Source organism: Plectropomus leopardus, chromosome 6 (assembly GCF_026936395.1).
Source record: "Plectropomus leopardus strain MGB_pleo_1.0 chromosome 6, ASM2693639v1, whole genome shotgun sequence".
Classification (NCBI taxonomy): Eukaryota; Metazoa; Chordata; class Actinopteri; order Perciformes; family Serranidae; genus Plectropomus; species Plectropomus leopardus.
Window position 1 is genome coordinate 892519 of NC_142181.1, and position 14856 is coordinate 907374.

Here is a 14856-nt window from a genome sequence, read left to right on the forward strand (position 1 = left end):
ATTAGTGTCTAGTGTGCAGTGCGCGTCTCTGTCCTCCGGGGGTCGCTGGGGGGTGACCGGTGACTTTCCTCGGTGGTGACCCGGTAGTGAACGCGCTGCGGGCCGGGGTCACCCAGGAGTCACCGGGCTCCACCATGGCGTGGAGGAGCTGCGCGGCTCTGCTCAGACTGACCGGAGGAGATATTTACCGGAGCTCCGCGAGGGGAGGCAGGTCAGTGTCCACAGCCGGAGGGAGGCCACCTGTCCCGGCCGGAGGGAGGCCACCTGTCCCGGCCGGAGGGAGGCCACCTGTCCCGGCCGGAGGGAGGCCACCTGTCCCGGCCGGAGCTCCGCTGCTCGTTTTTAGCTCCGTTAGCTCCGTTAGCTCCGTTAGCTCCGTTAGCTCTGTTAGCTCTTAGCCGTTAGCTCCGTATGATTAAACCGGGTGTTAGCCGGCTAACGTTAGCTGGAGGCTAACAGAGCTATTTCAACTGTTTTTTTTTAATGTCTTTAATCTTTTAGTTATCAATTTGTGATTGAAATATCGATTAATTTAATAACTTTAAACAATAACGCTTTGAGCTGCGGTGTCTTTTTGTTTATCATCAAATAATATTAATGTATTTTCAGCTGTTTCACATACCAACATAATGTTTTCACATTGCTAATAATGCTAATAACATGTCTGTGAGATCCGGACACATCCTGTCAGAAACAGCCCAAAATATGACCGTAATCACGGTAACACGTGAAGCTCCGCCGGGCTCTGTTTCTACTGAAATACATCAATCACAGTTTAATATTCAGCTCCTGTGAGCGTTTGTTTGTTTTCATTTTTAACCCTTTAACCCGCTTTTACATCAAACATAGTTTTAGCCACAGACTGTAAATCGAGCTTTAAAAATATTATATATTAACATCATTTTCTATTTTCACTTTTATTACCAGCATCAGTCCTAATCATAAATATCAAATATTCATTTTCATTGTTCTACATGCTAAGTAGATTTTTTTGATAACCACAGCAACATTGATTTTTATACATTATTATTTTTTTGTGCAGTGTCAAATATTCACACTCATATTAAAGTTCTCTCAAAATCAGGCTTATATATATATATATATATATATATAAGCCTGATTTTGAGAGATGCCGCTGCAAACCAGTCATATATATATATATATGACTGGTTTGCAGCGGCATTGACTGTGATAGAGCACCCAGTCGAAATACTATGTATTTTCTCCATAATAATAATATTAATAATACAAGTCCTGTTTTTCTGCTCTGATGGCTGTGGGATCAAAAATGTCAGTTTGAATGGGTTTCAATGGAGCATTTTTGGACCTGAACAGTCTGAATGTAACTATTTAGTTTCCACAGTGTATTTTAGACTTATTGTAGGAGCTGAGCTGCAAATTCACTGATTACACTCAAATACACAATCTGGACTACATTTAGGACACATGCATCAACACACACACAGTTATCACAACAGGAAGAAGAAAAGAGACTAAAATGAGACAAACGGTCTTAAAGGTTCATTTCTCCTGACTGTTTGGGATCAGTAGGACCTGAAAAGTATTTTTAAAAAAACATGTTTTTAAACAGTAAAAGAAAAATAGAAATCTGTAGATGAAGTTCTCCGTCTGTCCAGCAGGTGGCCTCACAGCCTCCAGCAGCGCTGCGGCTTCAGGAAAGCCGCCAAGAAACCAGAGACGAAGAAGGTGGAGGAGGAGCTGGGCGCCGAGGCTGCGGTCCACCGCCGTCCCCCCGACCCCCGACCGGAGCAGCCGCAGCACGCCGCCCCCAGCTCCCCGCGGGCCTTCGGCCGGCTGCTGCGACCGCTCGTCTTCACCGTGGGGGTAGGTGATGTGAGATGGTCGCTGATGTCACCGGTGATGTCACAGACAGGTGCTAACTCCATGTCAGTTTACAGGCTGCTCCTTCGGCTCGGCGGCCATCTGGCAGTACGAGTCTCTCAAGTCTCGAGTCCAGAGCTACTTCGACGAGATCAGAGCCGATTGGCTGGAGAAGCTGCGACCTCCGAAACGAGGAGACGTCCGCAAAGAGGTGAGCCGTCGCTCTGACGTCACACTGAGGGTTCGTTTGTTTGTTTTTTGTTCTTTTTTTTTGTTTGTTTTTTGTTTTTTATTACGCAGTAAAATGCCAGTAACATTTCGGATATATTTTCAGTAAATTTGTAGTAAAATTCCATTAAATTGTTAGTAAATGTCTATAATTTTTTTCTGTACATATTATTCAGTTTATTTCAAGTAACGTGCTCCTAAAGTTTCAGTAAATTGTGTGTAAATTTTAAGGACATATCCAATTTTTTTTAAATTAGAAAACTGTTCGGAAATTTCTGGTACATTTCCGGTAAATTTGAAGTACATATCCTTTTTAATTCTAGGGAATTGTTGTTCGTAATTGTCTGAACATTTCTGATATGTTTTTTAAAAAAAATGTAAAAATATTTTTCAGTAAATTTGTGGTGATTTGTAAGTAAATTTACAATTGATTTCTGGTATTTTTAATGTTAATTTTACATTAAATTGTAAATTTCTACTTAATTGTAAGTAAATATTTAGAATTAAAAAAAAAATTCTGGTAAATTTTCTTTTTTTTTTCCAATTCCCAGTAAAATTTGAGTGAATTTTCAAGACGTTTCTTGGAAGTTACGTTGAGGAATTTGGCCCCATGTCAAATTAAAAATTGTACATTTTAATAGTGAACTTTTTGGGGGGAGAAATAAATATTAAAAAGCAATATAAGTTATTATGGCATGTTTTGGTTAAAATGTTCCCATTTAGCTCAGTGGTAACCACGCACCTTACCTTTTATAAAGGAGTTATTTATTTTAACCCTACGTTTGCTCACAGTCTTCACTGACGGCTCCAGTTTTCAGTATTTTTCCCCGTAAGATAGCGAGCGAACTCACCAAATGACACATTTCACTTTTTATGCATTTTGGAAACTGGAAGGTCCGCCTGAAATATTATCAGAATTTTTGCATCCCTGCTAGAAAATGCAAAAAGAAAACAGCTTAAAAATGCTTGAAAAGTCTTCAGTTTTTGTTATGTGTTTCTGACAATCTGCCGTCTTTTATTCATGAATAGTTGATTCAAATATCTTTTTTTTTTTTAAAGTCGTATTAAAATATATTTTTAAAGTCTCAGATGAAAGTTGCTGTAAAGAGAAACAGACTTCTTGTTTTAATTTTTAAACTTATGTGAGTTAAAATGAACGTTTAATGTGAAAAATAAGTGTTTCATTAATCTGCTGGTGTTGAGCTCTGATTGGCTGTTTGTGTTTCAGATCAACCAATGGTGGAACAGCTTGAGTGAGGGTCAGAGGACGGTCACAGGTGAGTCAGACCGCAGCGCACATCAGCGTCAACTTCAGTAAAGTTTGTCAAAATAAACGTGACCCTGCTGTTTATTTCCCAGGGATCATTGCTGCTAACGCCGTGGTGTTCTGCTGTTGGAGAGTCCCGTCTCTGCAGCGCTACATGATCAAATACTTCACCTCCAACCCGACGTCCAGTGAGTGTGTACACACACACACACACACACACACACACACACACACACCATTCAGGCTTCGCACGGTCACCAAAAACCTGAAAAATCATGGAATTTACTAATAGCAGTTTCCAGGCCTGGAAAAGTTTTAGAAAACCAAATATACCCTGAAAGTTGTTCAAGGACCGTCCAAAATTTTTAAAAAATCCAACAATAATTTCTGTTTTTAACAGTTTCTGGCTGATAAATGGTGGTGTCATTTTTGGTGAATTTTCAAGAAAACACGCAGGTTTTTCTTAAAAAAAAAAAAGAATATAAAGAAAAGAAAAAAATCTCCAAAATGTTTCCTTTAAAAATCACCAAAAAATGTTTTGTTTTTTTTTTTAAAAAAAAGGCCAACATTTGCATATCAATGGATTTTTAAGAATTTTTGGCCTCTAAAAGTTGCCTTAAGGTCCTTGAATAGTCCTGGAAAGTTATTGGTCAAACTGTGTCTGAGCCTTGACTGTTAAGCAGCTGTTTCAGATCCTCAGCGCGCTGCGTTCAAGGTCCCAAACTCTGCTCACGTGTTTTAGACTCAGCTGATTAAACCAGCGACGCGTCACTCAGTCAGCGAAGGGTTAAAAGTCTGCCTCTGTCTCTGTCCTCGTCCTCTGTCCCCGTCCTCTGTCCTCCTGCAGAGACGCTGTGCTCCCCGATGCTCCTCTCCGCCTTCAGCCACTTCTCCTTCTTCCACATGGCGGCCAACATGTACGTCCTGTGGAGCTTCTCCAGCAGCGCCGTGTCCATGCTGGGCAGAGAGCAGTTCGTGGCCGTCTACCTGTCGGCAGGTGCTGACGTCACAACACGCCGCGTCTCACCTGCACGGGTCGCTCGTGTGGGACGGGACAGCAGCAAACAGTTTTGGTTCCAGCGTTAAATTTTGAAACAAAATCGCTGCTTCTGAATGATTCCTTTCCTGCTCTTAAAGGAAACTCCGAAGGCAAAAAACGTTTATGTGTCAGCTGATTTTAGTTTTTATTTCCGGAAAAAAAGAAAATGCAAAAAAATGTTTTCTTTAAAAATCACCAGAATTTAAAAAAAAACCAAAAATGCCATAATGTTTTCTTTTTACTTCTTAATTATTCATTTAAAATATTTGATTTGATGAATAATGGATGTGGGAGTTTTTAGGACCATTGTAGGTAAAAATAAATAAATGAATAAAAATTACCGAGCAGGAGGAGGGGGATATTATTCCAATAAAAAATTCTAAATTTTATTAATGAATTTGCAAAAAAAAAAAAAAAAAAAAAACATTATAAAGATAAACGATAAAAGAAAACATTTCAGGTGTTTTTTTAATTGTATATTTACTTTATTTGTCCACAGGAAAATGAATCATTTAATTGAATGTATAATTTATGTATTATTATTTTTTGCATGTTTGTTTGTCTTTCAGGTGTAATTTCTTCGTTTGTCAGTTACGTGTGTAAGACGGCCACCGGGAGGTTCGGTCCGTCTCTGGGAGCCGTAAGTAACATTACTGCTTTACTCTCAGTATTACTGTGTCTGTTAAGTAAATATCTGCCAAATTATACGTTATTAAGTAAACATATGGTAATCAGCTGTAAATGTGCGGTAATTTTCCAAATTTTGAAGTAATTGTGAGTAAATATTTGGTAAATAATTTGCAGATTTCTGGTAAATTTTTGGTAAATTTATCAGTAGATTTTTAATACATTGTAAGTAAATATCTGGTAATTATTTGTAAATTTCTGGTAATTTTGAAAAAAAGATTCTGGTAATTTTTTACTAAATTTATCTGGTAATCTATTTGGTAAACATTAGTAAATTTCAACAAGTTGCTAAAAGTTTTTTTGAGCAAAAGTGGCTTTAAACAGTCGGATGTTTCGTTTTTTGTCGTTAAGTAAATTTTGTTTTAATGATTATTTATTGTTATTAAAGCTTGTTTTTTTTTATGCCAGTAAAAACTGAGCATCTTCTCATTTGACCGCCGCTGTAAATGCATCGTGCTAACACAGCTAACAGCTAGCGTTAGTCAGCTCCGCCCTCTTGCCCAAATATGGTCACTTCTGGCTCCACAAATCCAAGATGTTGACGGCCGAAATGTTGGAGGCTTGAAAGCGGCGAGCGGAGGAGGCGTGAGGGTGTGGAGGCTCCGTGGTGACGGTTTGTTTGTGTGTGTCTTCAGTCCGGAGCCATCATGACCGTCCTCGCCGCCGTCTGCACCAAAATGCCCGAAGCCAAACTGTCCATCATCTTCCTCCCGATGTTCACCTTCACCGCCGCAAACGTAAGACTCCGCCTCCCCCCCGGTTCACCCGCTTTCACCTGCCGGGGCGTCACCTCACACGCCCCCTCTCTCTCTCTCTCTCCGCAGGCTCTGAAGGCCATCGTCGCCATGGATACGGCCGGCGTGGTGCTGGGATGGAAGTTCTTTGACCACGCGGCTCATTTAGGAGGAGCCATGTTTGGGATGTGAGTCTGTGTTCATTTAATTTCTCTGACGAAGGCGTTTTACGGCCATTTTCAGAAAAAATAATAATAATAATAATAATAATGATTTTAAAAATGACGGAGCCCGGAGAGCCACGTAATATTCTGATTTTAAAAAAATAATAATAATTTTCAGGATTTAACTCTCTAAAAAAGATATTCTCTGAGATTCTTAAGTCAAAATTCACCTCAATGGATTTGAAAATTTTTTATTGTTCTTTTGGGGTTTTTTTACATTTCAAGAAGACTCACAATTATTTTATATATTATTTCATTTATTTATGACTAATATTTAAATTAGTTCATTAATATAATTATTTTATATGTCTCCTCTTTGACATAAAAGCTTCCACATGAAAATCCATTTATGAGTGTTTTTACCATGAACATTTTTTACGTTCATGGTAAAATTAGGGACGTTAAATGTTTAATAAAAACAAGAAAAACGGAGCCGTGTGAGGGGACAAGATTCTTTACAAAAAATACCACATTTTCAAGATTAAAACTGAGATATTCCCGGAGGTTAAACTTTATAATCTCAGAGAAAATTCAAGTTTTGTGTTGTAAATTTGCAAGTTTAAATTGTAAATTTAGGAGTTTTTTAACTGTAAATTGGCACATTTTTTATTATAAATTTGTGTTTTTATTGGAAATTTGTGTTTTTATTGGAAATTTGTGTATTTTTAACATAAATGTTTGTGTTTTTATTTGAACATCTGTGCATTTATTGTTATTAATTTGTGCATTTTTTAATTTAAGTTAGTGCATTTTTATCATTTTTCTTTCTGTTTATTTAGTCTTTGTATCTTGAACTTCATTTCCCATCATGCTCTCTGTTCCCTCTCTGCCCAGCTGGTACGTCCTGTTCGGTCACGAGTTGATCTGGAAGAACCGAGAGCCGTTTGTCAAAATCTGGCACGACTTGAGGACAGGAGGGGGGCGGGGCGGAAGAGGAGGTGACGGCTCCGTGTAGGACGCTCAGACACCGGGGCTGATGGGAAAAAAAATGTAAAGATGTATAAAATGTACAGACGGGAGCCGGATCACTGCACCGTTCGGCTTCCCCGGGACAGGTGATGATGTCACACACACGCCGGGACCTGAAGTCGCGATTCATGTTCGTTTGTTTTTTTGTTCACATTTTGTTTGTTTGCTTGTTTAGAGATAAATTAACTCCTCAGATGCTGCGTTTAGTCGCCATGGAGACAGAGACGGAGTCGACGATGTTTTTCAATTCGTCGTTCAAATAAAAAACGAAGAAGATTTAGTTTCTAAAGAAATGAAACGCTTTAGAAACGGTTCGATTTTATCTTTTTTGGGTTTTTTTTTTGTTGATGAATAAATTAATTTAAGGCTTTAACGAGCCTGGACGTGTTTTCTGTCTAACGGTGCGCGTTCGGAGTCCCTCTGAGTGGAGGGTGAGAGGGACATTTTTAAAATGAGTTTTTCAGGTGTGAGAGGACGAAGCCGGTTCTGTCTCGACGTGTTCTCGTCTTTCTCTCTGCCTCCACCTGCAGAAAATAATGAAGGTAAAAAAGGTTTCAGCAGCTTTATTTGGTTCCTCGGCGCTTCAGAAATCATGACTTACTGTCGTTGATTATTTTATATATGTGTATGCTAAAAAATGATCCAAAAGTTTGGAAATAAATGTAAAAAGTCAAAGATTTTACAAATAGCAATTTCACTAAAAGTTTTGGAAAAGTCATGGAAACCTGTATAACATGATGTGTTCAATGGCTGTCGGAAATGTGAAAATCCAACAAAAAATTCTGCTTTTACAGTTTCTGGCTGTGATAAATGGTGTCATTTTGGAGGTTCTCTTAAAAAATCCCCCAAAACAGACATGTTTCTTTTTAAAAATCACCCAAAATATATATTTTTTAAAAATAAAAAGTGTTAAAAGTGGGGTTTTTTTCTTTAAAAACCACAGGAAAAAAAGAAAAAAATGCTAGTTTTTCTTTAAAAATCTAAAAACAAAAATAGTAATAAAGGAAAAAAAAGGCCAAAATTTAAACTTCACCAAAACAAAAAACAAAGTTGCCCTTTATTTAGAAAAAATAAATCTATCTAAAATATTTTAAGAAAAAAGAATGGCCAAATTATTATTTTAAAAAAAGCAAAAATAAATAAAAATACAAATATTAAAGAGAAAGAAAAGGTCAATATTTTAAAATTGTCAGTATTGAGGAAGAAAGAATTTCTTTAGAGGAATCAAAACCAAAAAAAGAAAAGCTTCCAAAACATTTTAAAAATTTTTTAAAGAAAACAAAAGGCAAAATCTTTCAAAGAAGACGTCCTTTCAAACTCTTCACGTCCACAGATTTGAATGGCATGTTTCTGTAAAAGTCACAAAAAAATTAACAAGAAAAAAAAACATCAAAATGTTTTCTTTAAAAATTGCCAACTTTGGCAATTTGGCTCTTAATAATATAAATTTTAAAAAGCTGTTTTAAAGTAACGAAAAAGAACAGATAAGGAGCATCAATGGTTGTTGCAGAAAGTGTTTTGGTCCATAAACGAAATTTATTGGTAAATCTGCATATGAACCCTGTTTTTAGTATTTTAGAAAACTCACAGAAATACATGACATCACCGTCTTCCAGCTGAGCCCCGCCCACTTCACAGCGCTCAGAAAAAAAACACATACAGAAAATATTTCGGTTTAGTCGCTGAGAAAACAGGTTTCTCTGTAATGTTTGAAACAGAGTGAAGTTTTTGTCTTAAACTTTGCAGACGGAGCAGTGGACCGACCTGCAAACAGGACGTCAGTTTGATAAACAGTTTAAAGTCCACAAAGTGTCCCAGTCAAACACTGAAACGCAGTTTCGTTGCCATAGAGACTGAAGCCGATAATCTTTGTGTTTCTGCTGCAGAAACTAAAGCGAGGCCAGATTATGAGGCGCTAAGTTAAATATGAAAACAGTGATTTTAGACATTAGAAATGTAAATATGTGAGCGCCACACAGAAAAGTGCACATTTTAGAAAGGAGGGTGTGTTCAGTTCAGTGATCCTCAAATCCTAGAAATCTGCTTAAGTCCTATAAACATCCCAAAATCCTAGAAACATCCTGCAATCTGAGAAAAGTCCCGAAATCCTAGAAACCTCCTTAACTCCTTTAAATGTGTTAATATCTTCGAAACATCCTTGAATCTGTCCTGTCCTGAAACCTGAGAAATCTCCTAAAATCCCAGAAGTTCTAAAAATTAAGTTCTAAAATCCTAAAAAAACATCTCAAAATTGTCAGAAAATCAGAGAAATGTCCTCAAATCCTAGAAATCTGCTTAAGTCCTATAGACATCCCAAAATCCTAGTATTGTCCGTAAATCCTACAAATGTGCCAAAATCCTAGTTTGGTCCTTAAATCCTAAAAGTGTCCTAAAATCCTAGAAATGTCCTAAAATCTCAAAATTGTCCTTAAATCAGAGAAATGTCTCAAATCCTACAAAAGTGCCTAAATCCAGGAAATGTCCTCAAACCTACAAATGTGCTTAAATCCTAGAAATGCCCTAAAATCCCTGAAATGTCCTGAAAATTGAGCAAAGCCTTAAAATCTGAGAACTGTCCTAAAATCCTGAAATCTCGAGTGCTGTTTCAGCGGCAGATTCTGTGACTGAGATTTCTGCGATCAGCTGATTCATCGGTGGTAAAAACGTGTGAGTGGACCTCAGTGTGTCTTTTGTCCGTTCAGAGACGTGAGAACATCGATTAAAAACTGTTTCTCCCCAGATCTCAGTTTTCTTTGAGGATCCTGAAAGCTGCTCCCAAACAGAGCTGGAGCTGAAACTCTGGGACTCCCCGTGTGTCAATACCTGCGTGTGTGTTCAGCGGCGGTCCGGAGGGTCGTTGACCCCGAACACCAGCAGACCTCAGAGGATCAGACCGGCTCCGCACCCAGACCTCCTCGCCGAGACTATCCCGACAAACGGCCGCAGAGGAGCCGAGAAAACTTCAATTCAGCCTCCGAATCTGAGCCGACGGTAAGATCTGCCGCCAGACCGGAAACTGAACATTTTAGGAACATTTTAGGAACATTTTAGGAACATTTTGTAACAGCCGTGTGGTCCCAAACACACAGAGGACAGATGCTTTTCCTAATGTGGACACGCTCCTGAAACGTCCTAGTCCAAGTCACAAAATCTTTAATTTACTGTGTTTTTAAAGGTAAAACTGCCGAAACGTAACTGCTGATACTGTGAATCGTCCAAAAGTTAAATGAGAAAAACAAAAGTGGTTGTTTTTTTAGTGAGACTTCACGGCAACTTTTCAGCCACCAAACATGTTGTTTTTAGTAACTTGCTGCTGTTTTTAGCAACTTGTTGCTGTTTTTCGACGTTTGTTTTTCACCGAGACCTCTCTGCATTACCAGCCGGGACAGAGCCATGAACACCAGGTACTCTTCGCCAAAACACGAAGTTTAAACCATCGAGGAGTGCCTAAAATCCTGGAAATGTACGAAAATTTGAGAAATGTCCTGAAATACTACTAACATCCTAAGATCCTAAAAACATCTTAAAATCCGAGAAACTAGACATTTCCTAAAATTCTTGAATGTCCTGAAATCCTTGGAATCTGAAAAAGGTCCTGATCTTAGCAACGTCTAAAATCCTAGAAATGTCCCAAAATTCTAGAAAATTTGAAGAAACGTAACAAAAACCAAAAATCTTAAAATTCTAGAAATGTCCTGAAATCCTAAAAATGTCCCAAGATCCTTGAAACATCCTGGAAATGTCTTGAAATCCTATAAACAGCTTAAGATCCTTAAAATGTCTTAACATTCAAGAAACGTCCTAAAATCCTAGAAATGTCCTAAAGTTGTACAATTGTCCTAAAATTCTAGAGACATCTTAAAATGCTAGAACGTCCTAAAATTCTACAAATGTCCTGAAATCCTAAAAACATCCTAAAATCCTTAAAATGTCTTAAAATTCAAGAAACGTCCTAAAATCCTGGAAACGCTCTAAAAACCCAAAATGTCTTAAAATCGTAGAAACGTGTTCGGGGCTGCAGCGATTGTCTTCCTGTCGCGTCTTAAAATCGAGTATCTCTGAACTTCTTAAACTTCGCCGACTGCAGATTCTTTGGCGTCAGAGCCGGCCGCTGTCGTTGACCTCCCGCTGAGTCTCCAGGCGTTTCCAGGCAGGGACACAGAGCGGCATGGCGGCGGGCCTGCAGGTGGTGGGTCTGCTCCTGGGCGTGGTGTCCTGGTGTCTCCAGTCCAGCTGCACGTCCTCTCAGGTGTGGAAGGTGCGGAGTCAGGCGGAGTCGGTGAGCAGCAGTCAGTGGCAGTTTGAGGGTCTGTGGACGAGCTGCGCCGCCACGTCGCTCGGCGCCACGCAGTGCAGCCGCTTCAAGACGGTGCTGGGACTGCCGGGTGAGTTACCGCGCCGCCTCACAGGAAACGGGTCCACGCTGACAGGAAGTGACATCGGAGTGTTGCGTGTTGTTTCATTATCGTGCGACAGAATATCGTGATTTTAGCAGCAGTTATTAATTCATTTGTTTTATTTTACTTATTAATGATGACGACTGTTTGTGTTTTTGGAGGCAGGAAATGAAAGAAACGCCAAAGAACTGTAAAGATTTCTCCTAAAAACACCTCGTTTAATTATCCTCCATGTCTGACGATCCACGAACCGTGTGATAATTATACGATAAATCTCTTCAAAATCCCTTTTAAAATATCTCACACGTCTGTGTGTGTGTGCGTGTGTGTGTATTTGTGTCTGTGTGTGTGTGCGTGCGTGCGTGCGTGTGTGTGCAGCTCACCTGCAGGCCTGCAGGGCTCTGATGGTCTTGTCCCTGCTGGTCAGTCTCGCCTCCATCATCGTCTCCGTTCTGGGACTCAGGTGCATCAAGATCGGCAGAGCCTCGGAGTCCGCCAAAGACCAGATGGCGCTGACCGGAGGGGTCCTGTTCCTCCTGTCCGGTGTGTGACGTCGTGTCATTGAGCTGAGCCGCTGTCTTCTTTGTCCAGTCTGTCTCACTGTCCCCGCGTGTCTCTGCCTCAGGTGTCCTCACGCTGATCGCAGTGTCCTGGTACGCCGCCAGAGTCATCCACGACTTCTACGACCCGCTGTACGGAGGAGTCAGGTCAGTCACACACACACACACACACACACACACACACACACACACACACACAGACCTGAGCAGTGTGATGTCACTTCCTGCTGCTGACGCTGTGTGTGGCGGCGCTGCAGGTTCGAGCTGGGTACTGGTCTGTACCTGGGCTGGGCGGCGTCCTGTCTGGCCGTCCTGGGAGGGTCTTTGCTGTGCTGCTCCTACAGGAGGACGTCCCCCGTCCCCCCGGCACGGTACACTGCACCACACACACACCTGCAGTACCGGCTTTGTCCACAGGGGCGCCACCGGTCTGCGTGATTTCAGGACGTTTCCAGGATTTAAGAACAATGTTTAGATTTTGGGATGTTTCCAGGATTTTAGGACATAATGAGGATTTCAGGGCCATTCAATGATTTTAGGACAATTCCATGATTTTAAGACAAATAAAGGATTTAAAAACTATGTTAAGATTTTAGGATGATTATAGAACTTTTGCACAGTTCTTGGATTTTAGGATGTGTCGTGTATTTCAAGACATTTCCAGGATTTCAGGACCTTTGTAGAATTTTCTGGGGTTTTGGGACATTTGTAGGATTTTAGGACATAGCCAGGATTTAAGAATAATGTTAAGAGTTTTTGGATGTTTATAGGATTTAAGCACTTTTTTTAGATTTCAGGACAAGAATAGGATTTTAAAACAGCATCAAGATTTCAGGACCTTTATATGATTTTAGGACACATCTGGGATTTTAACACATTTCTAGAATATTATCATACTTTTTATGAGGTTTTCATGATTTTACGACATTTATATATTTTAGGACATTTCTAGGATTGTAGGACTTTTGTAGGATTTCAGGACATTGTTCAGATTTTGGGATATTTTAAGGATTTGAGTCAGTTTCTCGGATTTTAGAAGATTGTTAAGATTTAATGACATGTATTGGATTTTAGGACGTTTTTAGGATTTTAGGATGTTTCACTTCATCACTTAATTTTCATTGTGAATTAGAAAACTGTTGGGGGGCCATATTTGGCCCGCAGGCCGCCAGTTGAGCATCACTGCCCTAAATCGTCCCCACAGGACCTTCAGAGACAGGAGTGCTGGGCTGCGTTCAGCCCCGCGGGTCTCTTCATGTCTGTGAGGCTGATCACATCAGGTTAACATCCGAAATCTCGCGTTCTCTCCTGCAGACAATTTTCATACAACTTCTCCGCGACGACTCGAGGACAGAGCATCTACAGAGCAGCTCCGGCCTCGGACCGCGGCAGCTCCAAAGCCTACGTCTGAACCGCCTCCACACCTCCTGTCCGATGTCCCCTCACAGGCTGATTCGTGTGCTGCGTTCAGACGCCTTTCACAAGCTTTTTTAACCCTTTAAAACCTGAGCAAAATGGTTCGATTCCTAATGAAAACACAGCTAAAAGACAATGAGACACAAACACACAAACATAGATGGATAGATTTTCTTTTTTCTTTTTAGAGATGCTAATAAGAACATGACCTTAAAACTCAAAAAACAAGCAAACAAAAGTTTTTTTTAAAGAATGAAACATTTGTAAAACAATAATTTCTTTTAAAAGTAAAAGTTGAGAAAATGTTTGTAGAAGGTAGAATTGAAAGGTAGATTTTTTACAAAGTTTAAAAAAAAATTAAAAAGGTTAAAAAACAAAATTGCATTTGTCCTGGTTCCTGCTACATCTTTGGAGTCGAAGGATAAGTTGATTAAAATCAGCAGCTACTATGAAAAAAACATCCGGATGCTGCTGGTGGCATCATCCGATTCCTGCAGAGCATTTTTTGAATTTGCATCAGTCTTGTGTCCTGTTGGCTCTGAACAAGGTCAGTTCATCCAGTGCAGCAGCTTGATCTGGGATGTTAGGGGTTAACCATGTTTCTGTGAAGATGTGTGCAGATTAGTCTCTGATTCGTGGCTGAGTGAGCCTCAATCTCATCTCATCACTTTATTCTCCTGCGAGCGGACATTAGTCAGGAGAAGGCTTCGTAGAGGAGCAGCTCTCGGTCAGTCGGGTCAGCCTCGCCCTGATGCCGGCTCTCCACCTTCTCTTAATCTTTCGGTTTTGTTTCTCCCTTCTGGTCTGACTGGCCGCTCGGTGTATGCCGTTGGTTTGGATCCTCTCGCAGTCTGCTGCGTTCAGTCCAAATAACTTTCCCTGATGTTGTTAAGTGCTTCTCTATCGTAGAAAAGTCGTGCTTCAGCAGAAGGAGTCATGGAGTTGAAAATATAGAAAAATACAACAAAATGTAGCAAGGATTTAAGGAGCTACCAGCTGCTGCATCTACATGTGCTGCCTTTGTTATGCACACACACACACACACACACACACACACACACACACATGCTTACAAATACACACACACACATACATATAGTATTGTTTGTTCTTGTTCTTGTTTGGGAGGGTTTTTTTTGCAAATTTTGGGGTATTTTTAACTTGTCATTGTTTTAATTTCGGCTAATTTCATGTTGAGTTGCTCATTGTCTTCTCTGTGATGTTTTCTTTTGAAATAACTTTTTTCTGGTTTTCACTGAACTTTATTGTGAAGGGCGCTCCTGCTTTGATCTGAATCTTCTTGTACTGTTGATGTCGGTGAGATTTTAAAAGGTCACAACTTTCCAACCCGTCCTGTTTGTGTCACCTGGGTTTTTCATGTTATAAATAAAGGTTTCCTGAATCAGTGTGAGCGTTTTCCTCTCTGCTGCTGTGACGACGCAGAGCCGCAGAGCCGCCCATCAGCTGCGCTCGCTGTTTACCGACGATACGCT

At 40.1% G+C, this 14856-nt stretch overlaps 2 protein-coding genes across 3 annotated transcripts; both read left to right on the forward strand.

The window, feature by feature from the left end:
- Positions 1 to 58: 58 nt before the first annotated feature.
- Positions 59 to 7363, forward strand: LOC121966889 (presenilin-associated rhomboid-like protein, mitochondrial). 2 transcript variants are annotated; one of them, XM_088078436.1, is made up of 10 exons: positions 59 to 211; positions 1641 to 1845; positions 1913 to 2053; positions 3299 to 3347; positions 3430 to 3525; positions 4185 to 4334; positions 4946 to 5016; positions 5699 to 5800; positions 5888 to 5985; positions 6856 to 7363. In XM_088078436.1, the coding sequence occupies exons 1-10, from the start codon at positions 135 to 137 to the stop codon at positions 6974 to 6976; spliced, it is 1110 nt and encodes a 369-aa protein (XP_087934562.1). In that variant the 5' UTR covers positions 59 to 134; the 3' UTR covers positions 6977 to 7363. The 2 variants fall into 2 exon arrangements, with proteins under 2 accessions (XP_087934562.1, XP_087934561.1); XM_088078435.1 differs by having other exon boundaries at positions 63 to 211; positions 1638 to 1845.
- A 691-nt stretch (positions 7364 to 8054) lies between these two features.
- On the forward strand, positions 8055 to 14769 carry LOC121964350 (claudin-1-like). The gene is made up of 6 exons (XM_088078437.1): positions 8055 to 9981; positions 11078 to 11375; positions 11766 to 11930; positions 12013 to 12094; positions 12205 to 12318; positions 13262 to 14769. The coding sequence occupies exons 2-6, from the start codon at positions 11159 to 11161 to the stop codon at positions 13356 to 13358; spliced, it is 675 nt and encodes a 224-aa protein (XP_087934563.1). The 5' UTR covers positions 8055 to 9981; positions 11078 to 11158; the 3' UTR covers positions 13359 to 14769.
- Positions 14770 to 14856: the final 87 nt, after the last annotated feature.

What these genes read in the sequence shown, in the direction of transcription:
- LOC121966889 (XM_088078435.1), top strand. Translation starts at nt 135, where the DNA reads ATGGCGTGGAGGAGCTGCGCGGCTCTGCTCAGACTGACCGGAGGAGAT. An exon ending in GAGGAGACGTCCGCAAAGAG is followed by an intron (nt 2,054 to 3,298) that starts GTGAGCCGTCGC and finishes TTTGTGTTTCAG; the next exon opens with ATCAACCAATGGTGGAACAG. An exon ending in CACCTCCAACCCGACGTCCA is followed by an intron (nt 3,526 to 4,184) that starts GTGAGTGTGTAC and finishes GTCCTCCTGCAG; the next exon opens with AGACGCTGTGCTCCCCGATG.
- LOC121964350 (XM_088078437.1), top strand. Translation starts at nt 11,159, where the DNA reads ATGGCGGCGGGCCTGCAGGTGGTGGGTCTGCTCCTGGGCGTGGTGTCC. An exon ending in GGTCCTGTTCCTCCTGTCCG is followed by an intron (nt 11,931 to 12,012) that starts GTGTGTGACGTC and finishes TCTCTGCCTCAG; the next exon opens with GTGTCCTCACGCTGATCGCA. An exon ending in CCGCTGTACGGAGGAGTCAG is followed by an intron (nt 12,095 to 12,204) that starts GTCAGTCACACA and finishes GCGGCGCTGCAG; the next exon opens with GTTCGAGCTGGGTACTGGTC.